At 41.6% G+C, this 24,902-nt stretch overlaps 1 protein-coding gene across 1 annotated transcript in view; it reads left to right on the top strand.

Moving 5' to 3' along the window:
* LOC124291934 overlaps positions 1-17,229 on the top strand; it is a 30,649-nt gene extending 13,420 nt beyond the window's left edge. Inside the window, 17 exon segments of the mRNA XM_046729019.1 lie at positions 601-725; positions 939-1,094; positions 1,842-1,959; positions 3,055-3,310; positions 3,944-4,109; positions 4,621-4,749; positions 5,138-5,731; positions 6,034-8,014; positions 8,017-8,150; positions 8,363-8,554; positions 9,446-9,598; positions 10,966-11,119; positions 12,181-12,341; positions 13,069-13,208; positions 13,606-13,708; positions 15,446-15,629; positions 16,370-17,229. Coding sequence (XP_046584975.1) covers positions 601-725; positions 939-1,094; positions 1,842-1,959; positions 3,055-3,310; positions 3,944-4,109; positions 4,621-4,749; positions 5,138-5,731; positions 6,034-8,014; positions 8,017-8,150; positions 8,363-8,554; positions 9,446-9,598; positions 10,966-11,119; positions 12,181-12,341; positions 13,069-13,208; positions 13,606-13,708; positions 15,446-15,629; positions 16,370-16,650 — 5,027 coding nt within the window. The 3' untranslated portion in view covers positions 16,651-17,229.
* Positions 17,230-24,902: the final 7,673 nt, after the last annotated feature.

The following is a 24,902-nucleotide window of genomic DNA, read 5'->3' as shown; positions in this document are numbered from 1 at the left end:
AAGGGCATGTAACTTTAGTTTACTTGGAAAACACACATGGCAACCACGCCAAGGAAATTACCTCAAAGAGTATGTTTAACATGCTTAAATACTTTCCTACGCCATAATGTAAATATATCCCGGTTATAAAAATCAGGAAACCCAGGAGGACTATGCAGTAATTAAAATACACTTGAAGTGTCTTGGAAAAAAATATGCGAGCCGAAATGAAAAATATTTCAACTGACTATTTGACCCAATCTCTTCTCTACATACGCACATTCTGATTGGCTGGGGGAATATTTCTCCCGGACATGGCTACGAGAGGGGTACGAGTCCTTTTTTCAGGTTACGGAAAGGGACGAATAGTTACGAATGCGCACAAGCTATCCAGCACGCTTTTCTGCAAAGAGGAAGTCGCTAGGGCCCAGTCGTATGACCAGTGCTTATTAGCTGTGCAGAATTTGTGTACCAACAGCTATGGTCCTGTGATCGAATCCCAGGTTCGCCCGTGATATAACTGCAATACTGTTTAAAGCGGACTTAGACCAATTCACTCACTTATTTACCAAAGCGTCACCATTGTAACTCCTATTTACTCTCCTTTACAATGTTTTCTAGCTGAGATCCGTGTCGGATTTGGCGCCCAGTTGGGCATCATTGGCTCCAACAGTAGCATCCTTCCCAAGGCCATCAGCACCGTGCTCAACACCCACATCTTCGGCATGTCCGCCAACATCCTCGAGGTTACAAGTCTTTCTTACGTCTTAAATCAGAATATCATCTTATAAAACAAAGCTCTGAAATATAACAAACAACAACACCATTTGAAATTTGAATGTAGTAAAGGTAAGTTATTAGAAAAATAGTATTTGTGAAAATTATGGCAACAGAATCGTGATAAATCGCGAGACTTATTACATCACACTGTTTCACCTTGCATTTGTGATTATGCTCAGGTTGGTGTATACACAGAGGGATTTGAAACCGCTCTCGAGAAACTGTTCGGGCCTGAGGGCGTCCTGACAAACAGGAAATCTTTCCTTGACATCCTTGCGCCTAGAGTCAGAAGGAGCCCTGAAACCGCTGCAAACGTGGAGGAACTCACAGAGAGGGCAAGTACTACTTTTCACATTTGTTGTTGACGTCAGGCAACATTCCAGGTTGAAGAGGAACATACTATTTTAGGATAGATAGGGCGTGTTGGTATAGATGCTAACGCCGTTATGATAGATAGGGCGTGTTGGTATAGATGCTAACGCCGTTAGGATAGATAGGGCGTGTTGGTATAGATGCTGACGCCGTTAGGATAGATAGGGCGTGTTGGTATAGATGCTAACGCCGTTAGGATAGATAGGGCGTGTTGGTATAGATGCTAACGCCGTTAGGATAGATAGGGCGTGTTGGTATAGATGCTAACGCCGTTATCAAGCAAGTCGTACACAATATTATGCACAAGGAAACTAAACACACGAAGGATAGTTGACTTTATACAAGTGAAGTGGTTGATGTACAGTGTGATGACATTACCGATGGTTGTGATTATAGATACTGGCTATGGAGCCACACAGACAAAGGGTAGAAAAGGGTTATTTTTTATTCCTCTTCATTATACGAGCTTCTAAATTCCACTTAAAGAAACATCCCATTTTTCTTTATAACTTCTGGTACTTATAAAAGTTTACCATTAACCCTGGTTACCTCCTTTCAAATGGTAACCGAACTTGTTCAAATGGTAACCGAACTTGTTCTAATGGTAACCGAACTTGTTCTAATGGTAACTGAACTTGTTTATTAATTTAAGGGAAATTAATATTCTACAATAGTTGACAAGTCCTTAATAATATTTAAACTCATTTCAGCTGAAGGTGAAACCGCGACGTCTTCCTACTCCAACAGGCTCCGTCTACGTCAAGATGTTCGGGCATGAACTCCGTTACTTCTCATTGGACGAAACTCTGGAGAAATTGGCTACTACAGGTACAAATTTCCTACCTATTCTGTTTCAACATGTACACGTCTTTGCGAATATTTAAGTTTCCTCAATCCCTATCACCCGTACGTGACAAGGAAAGTGATGTTCTTAAGCGGGTGACCCCTGAAGATTCGGGTTAGAATGGATTTTCAGCAACCCATGCTTATCGACAGAGGCGACTGAAGGGATTGGGTGGTCAAGGCTTGCTGACGTGGTTGACACATGTCATCTTATCCCAGTTGTATAAATCGATGCTCATGCTGTTGATCACTGGATTGTCTGGTCCAGATTATTTACAGACCGCCGCCATATAGCTGGAATATTGCTGAGTGCGGCGTAAACAAACCAATCAACCAACCAATCATACCACTAAATAGAATAACCCAGCAATGGCACAACGGTGATAATCAGTTTGTAGATGTTCGAGTAGATAAGTCAACCGAAGCCAGAAAGATGGTGGTTAATGGTATGAGAAACTATCCACGTAATCGATGTCGTAAAGTCAGCCATGAGACGCCAGTGTGACTTCTTGGGCTTATAAAAGGAATTTGGAACCTTTTGTCCCGGAATGCCATTTGGGAGATAGCACTTGTGTTTTTTCAGCCTTGAATCCCAACGGCGGGATATTTATAAAAGACATTTTCTGTATTTACAACCGTCTAAGTCAGTTTATCAGTAGGGATAGTGTTGTCAGTGCAAGACACGAAAACGGCAAACTTGGTGTCAAGGAGATGGCTTCTTTAACTATGAGGTACCCAATATTATTATTGTTTTGCTTTTTTCGAATGTGTGACCGAAGTGTGGCGACCAACATGGCTTCATGTCATTACGCACTATATATAATGGCGGTCCACTGAAAGATTCTGTTCATACGCGGTTCGACACTGACAATAAATCTCTATTTATTAGCACTTTACTCGAAACATATGTATCTCTGCAAAAGGATACTGCAGTTCGCTGCGGTGATCAAGAAACCTCTGATTGTGGGTCCTAATTCTGCTTCTTCCCCTATCATATGATCCTTCCATTATATTGTGATATAACGATCAAAGTGACCTAAAAACCAAACTGATTTACTCTTTCACGTCCTCATTCTTCAGGCAAAGTGTCCCTGAGGTACAAGGAGACAGAGGCCGGAATCGAGGTTCCAATTGACGTCCACGAGTCTCTGTTCCTCGGAGATGCCGACATTCTTCTCCCCACGGAGGCTGGTATGCCCGTGTCAGCCAGACTCGCCGCCACTGCCGCCATCAAGGTCAAGGGCAATGCCATCGCCAAGGTCACCCCTGCTCTGTTCGAAAGCAGACGACAATCCGCACCGGTTGAAGCCAAAGCCATTTTCAAAGTTCGTCCAAGGTAAAATACAGTGCTTCTGAAGCTGCACTATTGGTAATAATACAATTTCATTAAACATAAATGTGAATCATATCAACAATGAATGACGCTCTTGAACACAAAATACACACTGATCAATCACAAATATTTGAGTCATTTAAATCTGCTTCTATTATAATTGTTATGAATGTATGATAATTTCTACAATTCCGTGCAGATACAAAACTAATGAAAGACTGAAATCACTAAGATAGATATGTGTTCAATTCAGATTCTATTCAACGAATATATATCTATTACTTACGTTATTATATAGACAGTGATGTTGTATTACCTTTATACGTCACAAATAAATCTATCCGGAGTAAAGAACACAAATACCACTGCCCCTTTTGGAAATATTACACTTGACCATGCCGATCATTACAATAGACACATTTCATGATCGAGACTACTTCGTAAAACAAAATTTACGCATTAAATCAAGATTTGACCCAAATGGTTTTCAAACATTACTTTACAGAAAAAAGTCATCGAAACAATGCAGACCCGTACAAAATATATCACCAGTCGCGTCATAATAGCAACCAGGCATGGATGTATACTTTTGTTTTTCGGGAACGTAATTGCACGTGGTGTTTTGCTTTGTAATAGTGCTGTGATGGAGCTGAACGGGTATGTTGCCGTTCACGCCTTCCAAACGGGAGTCGGGGCTGGTCTGCGTGTCAGAACCAAAGTTAATGCCCCTCTTGATGGCGAGGTGACTGCACATCTGGCCAGCAGGAAGATTATTGCTGCCATTGTTCCCCGATCCAGGTACGTGATACAGGATCTAAGACATCTTGATGTTGAAAGTGAAGGTTCGAGTAAAACCATGACAATATTTTAAACACGTAGCAGTTGCACTTGAAAATCACATTTCACAAGAGCGCTTCGTGCTCTCGTGCTAAGCGTAACTGTACTTTACTATTGCCATTCCGTACTCCCATTCGAATCATTGAATTTGTGATGTCACATTCTGAACAAGTTGTGTGATTACTTTACAGACATTTGCATTTGATTTGTAAATCTAGTTTTATGGCGCAAATGTTAATTGTATACCGGTTTGTGTTGTGTATTGATTTCACAGGGACCGCTTTACATACAAACGTATAACGTTTTACATACAAACGTATGTATATTATATTGTGTCAACTTGGAATTGGACTATTTATATCGTAGCATTTTTTATTCGAGATACTATTCTGCCTCTCATCCGCTATAAATTATTTAAAAGAATTTGGTAGTACGTATTTAAACGGCCTTTTCTTCCAGAAAATGTCTTTAACGAGCTTGCGCTATTATATTTGCAGAATGAGCCGATAGTAGAGATGGTGTGCTTCCCCTTAACCTTCCAAACCATCACCCCTGTAAACCAAGAGAAGATAATCGAGATTGCAGAGGGCGCCAGAGTTATTGAGGTTGGATGCATATTGGATATATACAATTCATTTCAAGTGTATAGCGTCAACTATATCCAGTAATTAAGTAACATAGAGACAAAAACGTTTCTCCAACATATTTCATTCATAGGGAGGAGTAAAATGGATGATATTCAATAGCTAAAAGCAGAACTACCAAACATGTAATCAGCAATCACAATGTTTGATAATACTGATCATAATAGTCTACATAAACCCCACATTCTGTGGAATGGAAACAGACAAGTTTAGTATGTATGGATTTGGAGGTCTATGTATATATAATTACAGAAGATAGAGTAGTAACAACTACACTTTACTATCCGTGTAGGCTCCATATGTTGTATCAGTATCAACAACCAATGACCTATCCTTCCATCTGTCACAGGATCTTGTCCAGTACGGGAACAGCACCATGGGCCTGAACATTGTTGCACGTGTCTCACATGCATGTCCATATGGCAGTAACATCGTCCCGTCCTTCCCCATGGCTGGACGTTCTTCAGTACAGGTGTTTGTGAAGCCCGGCCCCAGCCCGCCAGAGGCCGTGGTCTTCCAGGCTCAGGTTGCAGCTGGCACACCTATCAAACAACCAGGAGGATCGGAAAATGTCGTCTCCAGCTGTGACTGCGCTATTGGTCGTCTCACCCTTTGTTATGTGTCCTGCGCAGAGGAGGATGTCACTGATCCCAGGGTCATCGAAGGAGCAGCCTCTTTGGAAGACTTCCCAGACCTCAGTGCTAAGGATATCAGCATCTCCGAACTCAAGGCCAAACTCCAAGCTAAGCTGGGCGACAGTCTCAAGCTAAGCCCTGTTGGGCACAAGTGGGGAGTAATTGCCACTATTGATGCCAGTTCACAAACCATTCCGAGAAAGATTCAGTTTGAAACTCTATGGCAGTCAATTAATAGGGGACATATGCACCAAATGGTCTTCAGGGTTGCTAGAACAGCTCTACCAGCATACCCTATGCCGTGGGAGGTGGGTCTGAAGTAACGATACAATATATAAACAAATATTTACAAAACCGTAGCCTAACCAAATTACCATCACTACTCATCAAGCGCAATATCGCAATAGTGAAAAGAAGTGCAAAACATTACAAAAACAGGAAGAGGGTGAAAAAGGCCGTGAGTTAATCACTTTTTCCGTTTTATGTACAAAACGACGGTCCACTCAGAAACCAAATTTGTCTTTTTAAAAGCTTCTTTACCAAGAATATTGAACCGAATTTTTTTTCCAGATTTCAAAAATAATTTTTCGTTCAATAACTTTTGTTCCAGATGATTACGCAGGTTATGCTCCAGTACCCGAACCGCCTCATTGAGCCAAAGATGCTTCTGGACCCAAGCTACCACACCCAGATACAGCAAGACCTCCAGTTCATGACTCGTTTTATGAGCCACCGCCCGGTGCTGGCACAAGTCAACCAGACCGTAGTGACCATGCTTAAGAGGAGGATCCAGCATCTCACTGGAAACCCCAAACCAGAGGAACTTTTGAAGAAGCTTGCCTTCCAGATATTTGCCAGGTCGAACAGCACCGAAGTCCGCGCCCTGATCCCTGAATGGAGAAATATTATCGTACTTACAGAATGGGCAAATAACGTGTGGCAGAGGGCTGTTGATCCCATCTTTGTCCTTAAGAATGTTGATACCATTGTTGCAAAGCTGGCAGAAATAGAGAAGATCCAATTGACAATTATCCAGAAGCTTCAGGCATTGGCACAGGACCCCCCTGCTTCATCTCTCGTAATACCTGTGTTGGAGTATTGCATTTGTGAACATTATAAGGTCCTTGTAATAGTCACGAGAGTTTGTTTAAGAGCATCAAAGATGGGCATCGTACCTGAAGCTGAAACATTGTACTCAAAGGGCTTGCAGCTGATCTCAAACCTCGATGAACAAATGATCCAACATGCAGAGACCCTGTCAAAGATTCCTCCCCCACCAGAAACTATGGAGGTAACATTGACAAAGCTGTGGCCAAAGTTCGAAAGAATTAGTGAGAATCAGTTTAGTGTTCTGAAGACAATCAAAGCAACTGGAAAAGTCACATCGTATCCATCATTGCAGCCTGTCGTTGATGTTGTTGGTATGGCAAAGGAAACAATTCCCGTACTTGCCACTGTCTTGAAAACATCTGCGAATATTGATCTCGATGTTGTGCCAATTCTTACCAAACTTGCTATTCAGCATACTATGGTGTACCATGCACTGGACAGTCTCGTTGAGAAAAATAGTGTGATACCATCTCCAACTAATGAAAGCCAATTCAGCCACGTCATGCGCGCCTTAAAAGCCCAAATGTCAGAGTTGGCAGTCGCATCTGCTGTTCTGGTGAAGCTCAAGTATGAGCTGTTTGCTCTAACTCCAGTACTCAGCGAGAGTGATTTGGCAACTGTGAAGATACTCCAGACGATACAGATGGAAGTTGGTTTCGAGATGAGCAAAGTTAGCAGCTTGAGCATGTACACGCCTAACTCCAATTCTCTGGAAGTTCCGGAACAGATTTTCTCGATAGCTGACAGTGTGGTTGAATTTGCTGTGGAAATGGCCACCAAAGTGGAAATCATTGCAGAGAAACTGATTTCGTCGAATGTTGAGCCAACTGTCAGCATCTTTGAGAAGACAATAGTTGCTATTTACCAGCTGCGTGATGTCGTAACGGAACTGAAGGTATACGTTAAAAGCAACCTTTTCTACAGCTCGGAGATCGCAAGGAGCATTGATATCATCAGGAAATGCGATATTACCCTTGTCACCATTGAATCGCTAGAAATTAAAACAACGGCTGCTTTTGAAAAGATCTGGAGTACAGCCTCGCAGTCTGAGGTCACAGCTGCCATGCCGATGTCCGAAGCTATAGTGGAGATGGCGATAAGCGTAACAACCCAAAAGCAAATTGAAATTCGGACGGAAATAGAACGCTTGGCCGCAGCAAGCAAACGAGCGGCTCTGGTGAGCATTCAACCGACGCTGGCGACTATTATTAATACTTGCAGAGGTATTCAGGGTAAGATTGACTGGATCCAGTTGTGGGGCCTACCCCTCGGACGCCTCAGTCCTATGTTCGCTCATGTCATTACTGTTCAACAAGAAGTCCTGAAAAGGTTGAAAGAGTTGGTGACATCTGCAGAAACGGAACTGGACAACCCATTGGCTACCAACTTTGAGCTGGAGGACATGCAGGGAGAACTGGCAAGAGTTGTCATGATAGGCAGTGTTGAGATGGGTGACGTGAAGCCAATGCCACCCATGAAGACCCCCAAGGCGTTCCATTCATTCCAATTAATCCCATTACCAAAATGGAATCGAATTACCTTCCTCTTGCCATCACTGGATACTGCAACATCACGTTTGGCGACATTGGTAGGACACCAAAGACGATCATAATGAAGGTACACAAACAGTTGATAGAATCTTGCATATTAAAGTGTTGCAAGATATCATATTAACAAGCACTTGTAATTAAGGGTAAAATATGGTTGAATTCATCAATTCAAAAAAGCATTTCTTAAGTGATGATTATGTATAAAAGAAATAGTTTCTAAATCGGTCTAACGTATTGAACAACACAGCTATGCTGCAACAGTCATTGTCAATCTTTCAGCTGTATGCAAGCAAGAGCATAGAACAGCTGCTGTGGGAGAGCCAACAGGTATGCCCGATGTCAAGGAACGAAGGAGTAGAGCTGGCCATTGCCCGTGAAGAAGCGGAAGTGATTCAGGACATCCCAGAACATCCCATCTACCACCTTCTGAACTCTCTCAACCACAGACATGTCATTGCCGAGTATAACCCAGTACGTGCTTATCTACCATCTTTTGTTCGGTTTATCCTATCTTAGATAAACAAATACTTCGATATCAGCTCTGACGTGGATGTAACTCCCATACTTTAACATGTGCTTATGACAGTCTTATGTACAATGACACCGTTCTTATATCTTTTAAACCTTTATTGGGTGACGCGGTTCATTTCGCTATTGTAGCTATTTGGCTGAAATCATATAACTAGCTTATTGTACGAAAGCTCAGGTTTTACTATTTTCATAAATTACATAAATTACATAAATTCAGCGTTTTTGTGGATACTGTTTATATTATCAGTACAGTCGTGGACAAATCTATGCCTTATCTCGGGTGACCAGATTCAGACAAGGACTAGATATGGGAAAGAGAGTCATTATCGTGTATCTGAGCAATCATCAAATGTTAAACAATCTCACCGAGTTCCTTTTGATATGTAAACATCTGTAACCAGGGTGATTACAGAACACCCATTGGTCATTAAGCTAATACAATAAACCGTATATTCCGGTTATAACGAACCCCGAGAGACAAGTAATTGTAGTATGTTATAACCCCTTCTTCGTTATTCACGTTTCGGCTTAAAGATATAGCAGGTTGCCAGGACAAACAGTTCGTTATGTGCGTGTTCGTTACAAACTAGTTTACTGAGCAGGTGACCTCGCTAATTTTCAGTGATCCATTCAAATCATTACCCACTAATTTGCCTCTGAGGCCAAGTGGAATCTGGTTTGGCAGATACTTGAGTCACTGGCGTCTTAGACTGGCGTATATTATTTGATGAAAGTTTGTCATAGTACACATAATTATAATTATATATCACCTGAAATGATATCATAGATGCGACGTAACACAATGGCTGACTCACTAACTCTTGTTGCAAGGTTGACATCTCGGAGTCGGCGGGCCTGACTCTACACAGAATGACTCACTTCTTCACAGCATGGCATTACTGGAACTCTGCTACCCAGCCCGCCGTACAGAGGAAAGCTGGTCTGATCCATATCATGAACGAAGCAAGAATTGACAATCCCGCAGTGAGTGACTTTACTGATTTACAGTTATATGTTACTATCACAATCCCGCCGTTGCTTCACTTTGTTACTAAGAGGGGCGGTGGGGTAGTCTAGTGGTTAAAGCGTTGGCTCGTCACGCCAAAGACCCGGGTTCGAATCCCCACATGGGCACAATGTGTGAAGCCCATTTCTGGTGTCCCCCCGCCGTGATGTTGCTGGAATATTGCTAAAAGCGGCGTAAAACCAAACTCAGTCAGTCAGTCAGTGTTACTAAGAACATTAACAACCTATGGGCTACAAAACTGTGAAGAGAGTAACGTTTATGTGCTGCTATTACCAGAATTGAAAATGCTAGTACTACAGATGTTTCATTCATTCTATCATTATGAGAATTAGTAAACCCGTTTAATGCATAATGCGTGTTTACTCAGGAAAGAGAGCGACAAAACCCTCTTCACATCAGTAAGCAATTTCTGCTAAAAGCAGATCCGACTATATCATGAGCATGTGTCAACGAATACCTGACAAATAGTCACCACGTGTTCTGGACAAGTAGAACGAATCTTGTGCCAATAAACATATGCAGTCTAGTCGATTGTTCACTTGAAAAGTGCAAGTCCAAATAGGGAATTGCATCGGACATCATTTTTGTCAGTGATGAGTCAAATGTTTAAATTTCCTCCACATGTCCATAAATGCTTTGAAAGTTTTACTGAGGCCTTGAATGATGTAACTTTGAGCAAGAGTGACGCTCTTTGAAAAGGTGAACATATACTGTCCAGGCTAGAGGCTTCATCAACAAATACAACGGCTGGTTTATTGGTCAAAGACACGGGAACGTAGTGTACAGGTCACAATAGGGAATGGCATAGAACAACATTTGAACCATTGGTTCATCAAATTTCGAATTGTCCTCAACATGTCTACGGTAAACCCTTTGTAAAACTAACCACTACAGAAAACATGAAGCCTTCCTGTAAGAGTCCTATTGAAATGTTACCTGAGAGTGAATTAAGTCAAAAGCTACGGATATGTTTTGGCTACAACAAACTGACAACCCACTCAGTGTAGTCGCCGTCTAGGTTCCTTTGGCGAAACCTTTGAAGATCCGGGTTAGAATTGGGCTTTAGAAACCCATGCTTGGCATCAGAGGCAACTAACGGGATCGGGTGGTCAGACCAGCTGACTTGGTTGGCACGTGTCATCGTAACATGAATTGCGTAGACCGATGCTCATGATATTGATCACTGGATTATCTGGTCCAGACTCGATTATTTACAGACCGCCACCATATAGCTGGAATATTGGTAGGTGCGGCGTTTGATGACAAGCAAACAAATCCTCTCGCGATTTTAAAATTATTTACCATGCGACTTAATTCGTTGTAGAGTGACTGGTTCATCATGACACCCAACGATACAACGTGTCTATACGGAATCCAGACTCCATTGACTACTGTCCTCACCGTCCCCGTCGCCATGACCAGACCTGCGCTGCAGACACGACTGACGCTGGCTCCATATCTCGGACCCTACCTTCCAAGTAGGCTGTGTGAACTCAACAACGTACCAGCTACATGACGTACATTCAACACCTCAACAGCTACATGACGTACATGAAACAACGTACCAGCTACATGACGTACATTCAACAACATACCAGCTACATGACGTACATTCAACAACATAGCAGCTACATGACGTACATGAAACAACATAGCAGCTACATGACGTACATTCAACAACATAGCAGCTACATGACGTACATTCAACAACATACTAGCTACATGACGTACATTCAACAACATACCAGCTACATGACGTACATTCAACAACATACCAGCTACATGACGTACATTCAACAACATACCAGCTACATGGCGTACATTCAACAACATACCAGCTACATGACGTACATTCAACAACATCGCAGCTACATGGCGTACATTCAACAACATACCAGCTACATGACGTACATTCAACAACATACCAGCTACATGACGTACATTAAACAACATAGCAGCTACATGACGTACACTCAAGAACATACCAGCTACATGACGTACATTAAATAACATACCAGCTACATGACGTACATTCAACAACATACCAGCTACATGACGTGCATTCAACAACATACCAGCTACATGACGTACATTCAACAACATACCAGCTACATGACGTACATTCAACAACATACCAGCTACATGACGTACATTCAACAACATACCAGCTACATGACGTACATTCAACAACATACCAGCTACATGACGTACATTAAACAACATAGCAGCTACATGACGTACACTCAACAACATACCAGCTACATGACGTACGTTAAACAACATAGCAGCTACATGACGTACATTCAACAACATACCAGCTACATGGCGTATATTCAACAACATACCAGCTACATGACGTACACTCAACAACATACCAGCTACATGACGTACATTCAACAACATAGCAGCTACATGACGTACATGAAAGATCATACCAGCTACATGACGTACATTCAACAACATAGCAGCTACATGACGTACACTCAAGAACATTGAAATAATACTCCTAACGTCGTTTAAACCAGAATTTCCATTTCAGCCACCTGCAAGACTTACTTCAAGAGTGTTCGCACGTTTGATGGTGTTGAGTACACACTTCCGAATATTGGCACCTGCCCCGCCGTCCTGGCCATGGATTGTTCGCCTTCCAAGACGTTTGCTATCACTATGAGCACCACCACTGACGATTTCAGCCAAAAGGTAGATATAAAAGATTCTGGATTCTGTGCTTTTTTGCCTCCCAGTATGTGGAATGCAATTCAATGTCATCGATCCAATACTGAAATCGCATTCCTGTTAACACTGGAACGTTTCAACCTTTTTTTGAGTTTACTGAAACTTGTTATTTCTACTTTTTATGGTTGATGATTAAATTTAAGCGTTCCTTTACTTACGCTGACCGTGAGTGTAAATCTCAAATTGTTCGGATTATGATTCATGTTTTATCACCTTCAAAAGCTGTCTCGTGTACGGTTTTCATCAGAATCTCTCTTCCCATAGGAAACTGAAACGCTTCAATAGCTCTGTGCTACAATTAAAACCTAATTCCAATTGCGTCTGTATTATAGCGCATGTTATAATGTCATTGTCCACGAACTCAGAACACCCCGTCATCGTTCATCTGCAAGTGGAATGCAACGGTTCATATTTGGACGTGTCTCAGTAGATCCTTGACGGAGGGTAACCCTTTTTTCAACCTACAAGTTCATTTATCTAACAGTTTTCTGATATATATCTGGCAGAACTCACGTTTGTTCGATATATTTGACGTTCAAACGTTTGACGTTAAAACGTTTCCTAGCCGTTATAGTCAGGGCTGTACAGGATGAACACGTGACCAGAAAGGCCAGCCTGCTGCCTCGCAACTATTGCATTGGGTGTATATGTGTATGCTGCCTTTATAATTTGCATAAACCCCTGTATACAGATCCTGGAGATTATTGCCGAGGGTAAGACAATCCGATTGGCCTCCACTACAGCCGGCGCTACTCTCAGTGTTAACGGAGACCCCGTTACCGTGACCCGCACCAAGCCCTTCGTGATAGAGAAGACCGTCAGCTATGGAGAGTAAGTGCAAAGTAGCTGTCACATTGATCGACTCACGATTTCCAGGTGTCGTGCGAGAGATGAAGGGTCATAGGACACCAAGGTCTGACGTTGTAACCATGAACAGTGGTATTTGGGTGTCAGGTTTTAGTATAAGCGGGTGTCAGGCCTAGTGTTTACGGATGGCATGTGTGTTGTCCCTGGGTGAATCTGTTCTTTTCCTGGGTGTCAGGTATAGTATTACATGGGTTTCAGTTGCAGTGTTTATGTGTGATATCGGTGCCATATGCTCTATTTCCGGGTGTCAGGCGTAGTATTTCAGTGTAGTGCCGTATCTCGGACACCAGGTGTTGTATTCCCTTCTGTCAGGTACCAAGATGTCTTAGACAATGACTCCATCTAACCCCATTGTTATCAGGGCTGCTGTTGCTGTGAAGATTGCCCTGGAAGAGCTCTACAACATCGAGCTGCCACTTCTTGGAATCTACATCAGAACCGACGGCAACTTCGTCTCAGTCAAGGTGTGTTTACACTTGTGAGTGAGTGATTGAGTGATTGTACGCCGCTTTTAGCAATATTCCAGCAACATCAGGGCGGGGGTCACCAGAAATGGGTTTTTCACATTGTACCCATAGTTAGGAATCGACCCCGGGTCTTCGGCGTCACGGGGTAACGCTTTAAAAAACTGGTCTACCCCACTGCCCTATATACACATGTTGTGTATGGGGACTTTGTTAAGGTAATTCAATCCTATAAAGGATATTCATCGTTAGATGTTCGTGCACATTTTGTAGGACATCTTGAACACATCATTCTTTATTAACATTTCATATTAAGTTTATATTCCATGTGACATTTTGTTACATGGCAGGTAAAGCATATATCACTAGGGACATTAAACTGATTGTGCAATGGGCATGAGTTGTTTTGACCTATTTAGTATCAACGATCATCAGAAGAACTTCATGTCCATACTGATAAAGATAGTGCACTGATAAAGAAGAGCGTGTGGGGTCAAAGAATGACAAATGTAATCTCAGAGACACATCCCCACCCACCTGCATACGTAGCATCACTGCAAATTAAATATAGAGACCTATAAATATTAATAGAATTATTTGGAAAATCAAAACTAATAGCATCCTTTGGCCACAACAAATCTTTACGTGTTCCTTCCCGTACTGAGACGCCACAAAAATGTTTGTTCAGAAACTGAATGTAAAACCACCTAGAACACACACAAGGTCCATGAATAATTAACAAACGACATAATTGAAACTTAGTATAGTTCTACTGACGCTTCTGTCTTTCTTTGATGTGTTAGCGGGTTTTGGAAAATCTTATAGAAATGTATAGAACAGGTTTAAACGCAACGATACAATAATCCTTCAAAAGGGAAATCACCAACAAATGACAAGAGTGTTTTTAACAATAATCAGTAAATGAAACCATCATGTCTCATGTCTTATGTAAATTGTCCATTAAAACACTTGTCATGTTTTTGATTAGGCAAACGGATTTTGAACTGTTTAATTTGTGCTACATGAAATGCACATAAATGACACATTTAAAAACTCGGATGAATGACTTAAGAGAAAAAGAATGGGGCTATTATCTCTATAGGAATATACAGTCAAATATTGCCTGATAGCAGTCATTCATTCTGAGATAAAATCAGCGAGGGGGCCGAACAGCGAACGAGGTTGAATTATCTGTTGAATGTAACAATGTTTGTTCTGAATCGTGTGAATGACTACATTGAATTCACTTCTCGTAACAATCGAATGCGCCCGAATACGTAAATGCTTTATGGACTCTATGGGAGTGTATGGAAGTGTATGTAGGCGATTGTGTGTTTCTGATCTGTCTCTGAACTGTATTGCGACTGGATCGGAAAATGGTGTTGACCTGTTGTAAAACCTGAACATTATAAACTTCAACTTATTTGTCCTCATGGAATGATGACACGTATGAAATATGTCCTTATTATTATGGTATTAGTGTTTATGTATGTCCATAATGATGATAAAATAGGAACTGATTGACACGTGGGCCTGTGAGACATGTGTTTATTCTGTTGTCCATGGAGCGAAAGGTAAAAAAACTAAGGGTAAAATTATGAATAAACATGTTTGTAAAGACGAGCTTTAAACTGCTCCTTAAACAAAATCTGTAAATCTTCTTCTTAAAGCAACATTGAGGCCTTTTAGAAAGTGTAATGTCTGAACTGAATGCGTTTATCATTTTATCTCTTGTAGGCTTCCCCGTTGTTCAAACTGAAGACTTGTGGCTTGTGCAGCAACATGGACGGGCAACAACGTTACGAGTTCGAGGCACCTGACGGAAGCTTCTTCAATACACCAGAGCCCTTCGTTGCGAGCTACATAATCAAGGGAGCTAACTGCCCTCGTCCATCCTTGCCTCACATAATTACTCGAATGGGTAAGATGAATACTTTATATAGATCGCCCTACAAAACAAAGTCTTCACCCATGCTATATAGTGGTTAGAATAGATTTGTAATTAGATGGTGATGTATTGTGATGGTGAAACGGGTATCAGTCGTGTTTGGACCTTACCTTTGCAGTTTGTCAGGGAATGTTTTGGGCCTTGTAACGTTTTCATACCTTTCTAATTGTTTGGACAAATCCTGTTGAAGTCGTCACTGTACGTCTACATTGGAGTGTTGGACCCTATAAGTAGGTGGTAAATATACTAAATATGGAAATTTTGCTTTTAATTTATTTCACATTAATTATCATACGTTTTGTGTGCTAATTAAATGTACGTTTTATACAACTCGCACACATATAGTCTTTCTATTAATCAAGCATAAACTAATAGACTATGCTGTTTATATGTTGCCAGGCTATACACGTTATTTAACAGAAAACTATTATGCTAAGTGTTGATAGGTCGCATCCCGATAGCATAAGATGTAGTGGATCGTCTCTCATAATATCAACCCCTGGATTGTGAGCCCCAATTCAGCTCTTTCTATAGCCTGAATAATGTTGAGGTTCAAAGACGTATACATAAAACGTCAAAGCCAGAGAATAATCCTGATAATACCGGAACGAGATTCTACTGGGCGTAAGATGCAAACCAGTTGTGAATATTCTTTACAAATATAGATCACGGCCAAACAAACAAACCCAATCATCATATGCATTCCATTACAGACACAACCTGCGCACCTGTGGAGGCCCCGATCGTGAAGTACCGTAAGACAGAGGGTATCACCTGTTACTCCATCATCCCTGTCAAGCGGTGCCCCAAGACGTGTCGAGTAGAACAACGCAGTCCCGCCGATATCCCCTTCCACTGTGTGGCGAGGGGAAGTCGCGAGGCCAGGGTCATTCGCAAACTCATCAACAGACGCGAATATGCCAAGATCGCTGAACTGCCCGTCACTGCTCGATACCAAGTCATCCAGCAACTCACTTGTGTCAGAAGGAATTAAATGAAACCAGTCTCCGACCTTGAACATCATATGAAGGTCATTTGTGTTTGAGCTGCATGCAGGCAATAAATGGGTACAGTGCATTTGATGAGCTTATACAAAGAAATAATGTAGTTATAAATTGTATAGAAGTCTACGTAAATGAATATATATTGCCCAAGCTAGGGGATACCCAGATTCGATAACGCGACGAAACAGGTTCCATTGAGTGCAAAAGAAACAAAAAAGTCGATGAATGTATAACTGAAAGCACGATTCTTTGAATCGGTGGTGGTGCCTGCCAACTGCCAACAGACCAATCACTCACTTTTAAAAAATATATCACGAGGATGCCCTGTTTGGGCACAATCACCAGCAATTTAGACGTTGTAACAAGTTCTATACAATGCACTGTTCTCCATTCAAACATTGTCATCTATTGCTCAAGAGCTGACCTGATACCTTCGCGATTATCTGTCTCAGTGTGTGTCCCCTGTCTGCCCACGTCGCCGTCTGTATGTCAACACCGTTGTTGTATGTGTTGTATTTGCGTCGACTCAGATTGTCTCGTTCAATAAATGTGCTTTGCAAGCAAAGTGATACAGCTTGTTTGTGATTTGTTGCTGTTTTAGGTCAACTAGTGTTAAAGAATGTCCAGATCTTAGGTATCGGTGTGTCCAGTAGTCCATGTTTATCCTCAGAGGGTTCCCCCAAAGATGTCATATCGTAATGATTTACTTTTGTTTGTGTATATTACCAAGTGACTCCTAAGAGTCAGAATATCCAATAACTCTCAGAACAGAGGATAAATTTGCAGTCATCATCAAGTATACAATCTCATACTTGCGTTACATCCTTGTATATGACACTGGATCAGATAAATAAATATACATAAACTTACAACATGGAATTCAGGTGACCCCACATGCCCACCTTTGCATTGTAAATACCTACCTCATCACCTACATCCCAACAATGCTGAAGTAAACGTATCATTAAAAAACAACAACTATTATCCCATCGACGCAATGTTCAGTTCCCTGAATCTTACAAGTACAATAACTCTGAATGGGTTAAACCGTTGTTAGGATCTGAATACGAGAACAGAGGTATAGTCTGCTCTTGTTGATGCATGAAACATTGGATCATGAGCCAGGTGGTCATGTACATGATCGTTAGGAGATCAAGCTAATGTGCTTTTACTTTAGAGGTTTCATGGGTGGATTTGATTTCTTTCATTCGAAGCCGAACGTGAAAGCAAAGGCTACAGGCGAAACCTCCGCATTGAAAACCCACCAGTATATCTCCATTCTGCCCTGACACAGTGACAAAACAAACACGACCTCTTTGGTGACAGCGACAATGACAAGTGATTTGGCTTCTACTGACCTTAATCATTGTGTAGGATAGACCACGAGTACCTGATGTCGAGTCTTTGAATTTTCAATTTATATCATTTCAAAATTAGACACCAGGGTCCGGATGATCAAACCTACTTAAAACTTGGTAACAACCACAGAACCGTGGCACCGAAAAGTTTTCCACGACATTGTTTTATTATTGTATTGTATTCTGAAAGTCTGCAAAACAATGACAACACTGCATGGGTCAACCATGTGCTTATAAGGACTTGTACTTTGGAAAATATCCAATGCAGTGAAATATAAGCTACAAAATCCTTGAAGAATCGTCAGAAACGTCAGAGTCCATTGAACGATTCAGACCATATCTTGACTATATGTCGGCGAACACACTTATTTCAGCAGAGGTATGACGATATGATGAGGATGCAATATTTCCCAATATCACTTTTCGTATCACCGTGAAGTACTTCGATTTATATTCATATTATCTCTTCTTTTTCACAACCGTAAATCATTTATTATTTTTATCTCAGGCAGCCAAGTCAACACAGAAAAGACGCTCATTAATTTAATTGTTCCTCAGTCAGAGAGGATCAAACACACGTGGGGTCAAATCGAAAAGTCAATATTGCATGTGACCGCCATTTCCATTGATACATGCAGTGCAACGTCTCCTAATTGAGTCAATAAGCGTCCGAATAGAGTTCTTGATGATGGCATTCCACTTCTGCAGTAGTGCAGCCTCAAGTTCCCGGATGTTTCGCATCTGTTGTCGCCGCGAAAGACTTTGACCAATTTCGTCCCACGAGTGCTCAATGGGGGATACACCTGGCGACTGTGCTGACCAATGAATAACCTGGATGTGTTGCTGGGCCAGATACTGCATGGAAAGTCTAGCTGTGTGTGCCCGTGCGTTGTCCTGTTGAAAAGTATGGACATCTTGGTGGTGATTGAAGACAGATGCGATGTGATTCTGAAGAATCTGGTCACGGTAGCAAAGGACATTAACTCTCCCTTGACAGACATGAAGGGCAGTTCTGTGATTGTAACTTATTTCACCCCAGACCATGACACTCTCACCACCCTACGGTCTGTCTAAAACCACCCACTCATAAGCATAACGTTCACCACGTCTACGCCAAACACGTAATCGGCCGTCAGCATTACGTAGGTGAAGACGTGATTCGTCAGTGACTACCACACCATGCCATTGTTGTAAACTTTACTGAACATGCCTGTTAGCCCATTGCATACGCTCATTACGGTGTTTGTCAGTCAGAATTAGTCCAACGTAAGGACGTCGAGCATGGAGCCCTGTAACGTGTAGACAGCGTCGCATAGTGTCAGCGCTGATGACCCCACGTCGACCTTGAACTAGTGCAGCAGTCCTGGCAGTCGGCAGTGTTTGATCACGGATATGGTCAAGGTCAATATAGCGATCCTGACGGGAGGTCGTGACACGTTGTTGCCAAGGTCGTTGAAGGTCACGGGTGCTGCCTGTCTGCTGATGTCGTCTATGAAGCCCAACGATGGTGGAGTGGCCAAGTCCAAGTTGTCGAGCAATATCCCTGCTGCTGGTGCCAACCTGAATCATGCCAAGTGCGCGTTCTCTTCCTTGAAGTGTTAACCTCGGCATCTCTGTCCTCGTTTCACAATCGTTAGTGAAGCAATGAGAATCGTTTCTCATACACCTGCTTTTAATGTCACAGTCAGCATGATTTCAGAATGAAATTCGTGCTTTTTTCATGATGGAGTAGCTGCAGGTTGATGCGTTTTGGAATAAAGTGTCATACTGTGAAGAGGAATTTGTTTCTAAAGCATTTTGTCAACTAGACATGCCCTTCGACTTCATGTTAGTCATATTCATTGATCATTGTCATGCTGAAATCCACCTTGATGAAAATGTGGACAATTTTAGACTGCTGCGTTTTCAATGATGTTCAGTGTATATAATATATATATAATCTCTTGCACCTCGTCTACAATGATTCAATTTATCAGTCAAGGCGATAACACTTTACTGGCTCTAATCGACAGGTTATATAAGAGGGAAAAGCTAATTTTCGGCACCAATTCTAGTAAACGCGTGGGATGAATGGTTGACAAATGTAGGATGTACATATAATCTGAACGTGTTTGAAGTAACAAATCGGTGCGTTCGTGCGGTTAAACTGGAAATAAAGAAATAATTCACAAACATCAGTCTAGATATACAATGAATACTTTGTTTATACAGTATGTGTAATATCAGGATTTTTAAAGCAAATTTTTCAATTTATTCAATTCTTAAAAAGATCAAACCGGTTCGGCACAGGAGAAACGTTTCTTTACATAATTAAAGAAAATAATAATTTTTTTAACAGAATGTCAGTTATAGTGTACAAACATGTAAACAGAAAAATAAATAAACAAGCCGGTGTACATATTCGCCATGCTATCTATAGTCACACTCAAATGTATTCATCTGTTATATGAATTGTGGGAGGTTCTTGATTTCGTTTTCTATTCTGGTACTCAACAATCTTGTTATTAGGGAACTGTGCATTTTTATCTGCATAGACACAAATTTATTGATGTAAATGAACACACTCCTCCCATGCATATACTTGTACAGGCACAAACCTGGGTGCATCTTATGAACCTGGTAATTTGGTAGAAACGGTGTAATCTTTTTCTTGTTAGTTTGTCTTACTAACGTCATTGTGTGATATTATGGTAATGGATAATAATCTTAATGAGCCAATCATGCTCCTTCCAGACTTCATGGAAATGTATGCCATTGAATTGTTGTTACATACTAGATACTTTGGCAAGTTTTTCGTGTTTTCTTGCATCCATCTTGTTTACGTAATATGTTAAGCATGGAAATGACTCCTTCGATCGCTTTCTGAAGCACAACTTACACACACAAATAGTTTCGTATCGTATTTGCTTTGACGAGGTTATGCCGATTACGTGCAGCCAGTGGGCATCATTGAACATTATTTCACATTCGGAGAATAAATATTTATTTAGCAGAAAATATTGTGATTATAAAGTCCCAGTGAAAATATACTGAGTCAAAAAAGAAACTTCACAAAATGTAATTTGAAAAATAATGAATAATTTTTCTCTGATGATACATCTATGTATCCGAAATGGGATCCCTATCTTTCGACTCTAGAAAAACGTTAGCAAAACCCACTCAAACCCACCCATTCGTCTTGCAAATGACGTTAGTGCCAAATCAGGTTTTTTACACGTGCAGTCGATCACGTGATCTTCGCATCGAAGTTTTCTTCATATGCACGTGTTTGCATTGGCCTCAAGAATTGAAAAAACACTTTTAAACCACAGTTCTAACGGTACTGGAAATGCCACGATTGTCAAATGTGCAACGTGAACGTGCCGTTGGCATGTTGCAAGCGGGAAGATCAGTTATTGACGTCGCAAGAGCAATGGGATGCAGCCGTCGTACTGTGTATGACTTGCGAGGTCGTCTACAACAAACTGGCACCACTTCTGATCGCCCAAGGTCGGGTCGTCCACGTGTGACGTCACGAGCAGAAGACCGTCAAATCGTCCTACGTCACCTACGTGACAGATTTCTGCCGGCTACACGAACCAGGGCTGATATGTTTAGAGGTCGACTGTCCTCACAGACCATTCGAAATCAGTTGCGGGCTGCCAATCTCCATTCTCGAAGTCCATATTGTGGGCCAATATTGACGCCGTTTCACCAACGTCAACGTCTGCTGTGGGCCCAACGTCACCTCCGATGGACCCAGAGAGACTGGAATCGAGTCGTCTTTAGCGATGAATCCAGGTTTACCCTCAGATTCGCGGACGGCAGACATAGAGTCTGGAGACGACGTCGTGAACGGTATGCCCAATGTTGTGTACGGGAAGTCGACAGATTCGGGGGCGGAAGTTGCATTGTGTGGGGTGCTTTCTGTGGGAACAACCGCTCCCGACTTCCGGTCATCCGTGGAAACCTCACAGCTGCTGCTAACCGCGACCAGGTGCTCACCCCTGAACTCGTTCCTTTCATGGCGGCTCATGGCCCAGGTCTACAGTTCCAGCATGATAATGCTCGGCCGCATACCGCGATGTTGACACGAAATTTTCTTCAAAACGCTGGAATCAGTGTCATGGACTGGCCATCGAGGCCCCGTGACCTTAATCCAATAGAGCACGTTTGGGATGCACTTGGGAGAAGGCTTCGTGGTCTTAGGAACCAACCTCAGAATTTGCAGGAACTTGGCGCTGCCTTGCAAGAGCAATGGCGCAGAATCCCCAACCACGTTTTCACAAGCATCAGGCAGTCGATGAGGAGACGGTGTTTGGCAGTGGTGAATGCGCGGGGCGGCCATACATGATATTGAACTGAGAAATTTCGCATTTTTATTAGTGTGACTTGCCATTCTGTATACCCATGTTTTGGAACGTCGGTGTAGCCTAATGGAACTGATTATGGCATTGTCAGTATATCGAGTACATCACACAGATCTCAGCAACGAAATAATACCAATTTAACCATCTTACCATCTCTTGTTCTTTTATAGTGCCCTGAAGAAAGAATGTGAAGTTTCTTTTTTGACTCAGTATATATCCTATGTATGCAGGATAATCTTACCTACACAAGAGATCACTAATTGAAATCTTGTCAAGTCAAATCGAGTAGGAACATTCTGTTTGCTATACAATACATGAGGAAACGTGTCGTTTCTGACTGCCAAAATCCGTAGTCTTTGATGGACAACGTGTATCTTTAGTTCTTAGATTACAGATTTAAAGTAAACCGGATACAAGTACATGAGTAATCAATCAATCAGTGCATTTCTTAATCAATGCACATGGACGTCAGGTGTTGTCAGTGGTAGAATGCGCTGAAAAACCCCAAAGAAAATTGAATACCATTCAGCCCTAGATGTCATACAAAGCCTGGCTGCTTTACTTGAAACTTGAAACTTTGAAATCGTCATATGTAGGCACCATCCCATTTATTTTGTGATCAAGGAAGTTATCACAGGTGACCTATGAAATAAAGCAAGCTCTGATGGATTCTTTTCAGTCTCAGGAAAACAACCAAATACATCAATACTTTTGGGTTTGAACACCACCATCTTTACATTCCGTGGTCCATTCTGCATTTGACGTTGTGACCTCAGATGGAGATTTTCAACAGTTCAGTGTGCAAATATATACGCTGTCAGATGAAATTATCTGAAAAAAACATCATGTGGACTACAAGAGGTAGGCGTGCCCAAGGACAGGAAAAATGTTCCCCTCCTTGCTCAACGTTTCTTTATACCTACAAATTAGAGTTCCAGCTAGGATTGGCAAGTATAAAAAGGAAACTTGTCCAAGAAGTTTGTCTTATGCTTCAGGAACATCTCGATGGACGTTCAGTTACGTCCCAACAGACATTTTATTTTATTGAACCCTGACTGGACGTTTTACAGACAAATGAAACCAGTTCTATCACGACGTGTCAGCATGTTTGGGAAAGAACTCTCGAAGTGATGTAGATGTATGGGTATGGTGTTGAAAAACTGACATATGTATTTACAATAAAAGACTCTATGAATGGCCGAGGGTGCAGATCTGCACCGGGAATAGCGGTACTTCAGACGAATAGGCGAGTTGCATCCTTATTGTGTTGGGATAAACAGTGAACGGTATTGTTTTGCTCATAAAGTATACCGGTGTAGGATGAACGAGTGAAAGGAACCTTACTGAATGTTGAAGATTCAGTTAACGATCGTTCAATATTTACGCAATGCACAGCTAGATAATGTACCAATAGACGACTGTAAACTGTTGATGAACGACATGGCTAAGTATGATCCAGTAGAGAAGCCATTTTCATTTATGAAAAATACACAGCTTAAAGTATGAACCAGTAAAGCGGGCTTCTTCATGGATGATGTTCAAAGACTGAATATAGACCAGTAGTGTAGCCATGAAACCTCAGTTTATCAAACCTTTTAAGCAATAACTGACTGAGTCTCACACATTGGTTCATGGATGGCCAACAATTTTCTTGTGATAGCATCGAAACATGTCCACTCATGCCTTTCACTTCCGCCTCTGAGTATTGGCAATAGTGCTTTCCAACCAGCCGCTGAAGCAAGAAACCTCGGAGTCTTGCCCGACAAATATGTTAGCTTGGAATCACAAGTTAGTATGATCTGCAAGCGAGCATTCTTTCAAATCAGAAATATCAGCATGATACGCCATCTCATCAACAAAACAACAGCGGCTGACCGCTACACTTGTCCAAGCACATGTTATATCCCAGTTGGGTTACCGCAACTCATTATTCTGTGGATTACCTCAGAACATTATTGTGAAGCTTCAAAGAGTTCAGAATGCAGCTGCAAGGGTTGTCAGTCGTACAAACAAATATGATCACATGACTCCTAAACTCAATTAACTTCATTGGTTGCCGGTGTGTTTCAGAGTTCAGTTCAAGATTCTGACTTTGATCTTCAAGGAAACAAACATGGCCTAGCAAGCAGAAAAAGCACCAGTTCTTATGGTGACAGAAACTTTTGAAACTCTGGTCCCATACTGTGGAATTCAATCCCAGACAACCCAGGAACATTCAGACACACAGCAGCTTTAAATCTAGTTTGAAAACTCACGAAATTGCATTCAACTGAAAACAGAGCTCCTCTAAGCGCCTTTGAGCAGACTTTCACAGACTGGAAAAAGACGCTATACAAATGACAAGGTTGATTGATATATCCTCATGGATGATCTACAAAGATTGAATATAGACCAGTAATGTAACCTTCTTCATGGATGATCTACAACGATTGACTATAGACCAGTAAAGTAGCCTTCTTCATGGATGATCTACAAAGATTGACTATAGACCAGTAGTGTAGCCTTCTTCATGGATGATCTACAAAGACTGAATGT

This window comes from Haliotis rubra, unplaced genomic scaffold (genome assembly GCF_003918875.1).
Source record: "Haliotis rubra isolate DU_JTF1 unplaced genomic scaffold, ASM391887v1 Scf502, whole genome shotgun sequence".
NCBI classification, from domain to species: Eukaryota; Metazoa; Mollusca; class Gastropoda; order Lepetellida; family Haliotidae; genus Haliotis; species Haliotis rubra.
This window is presented reverse-complemented; position numbering and strand designations above follow the sequence as displayed.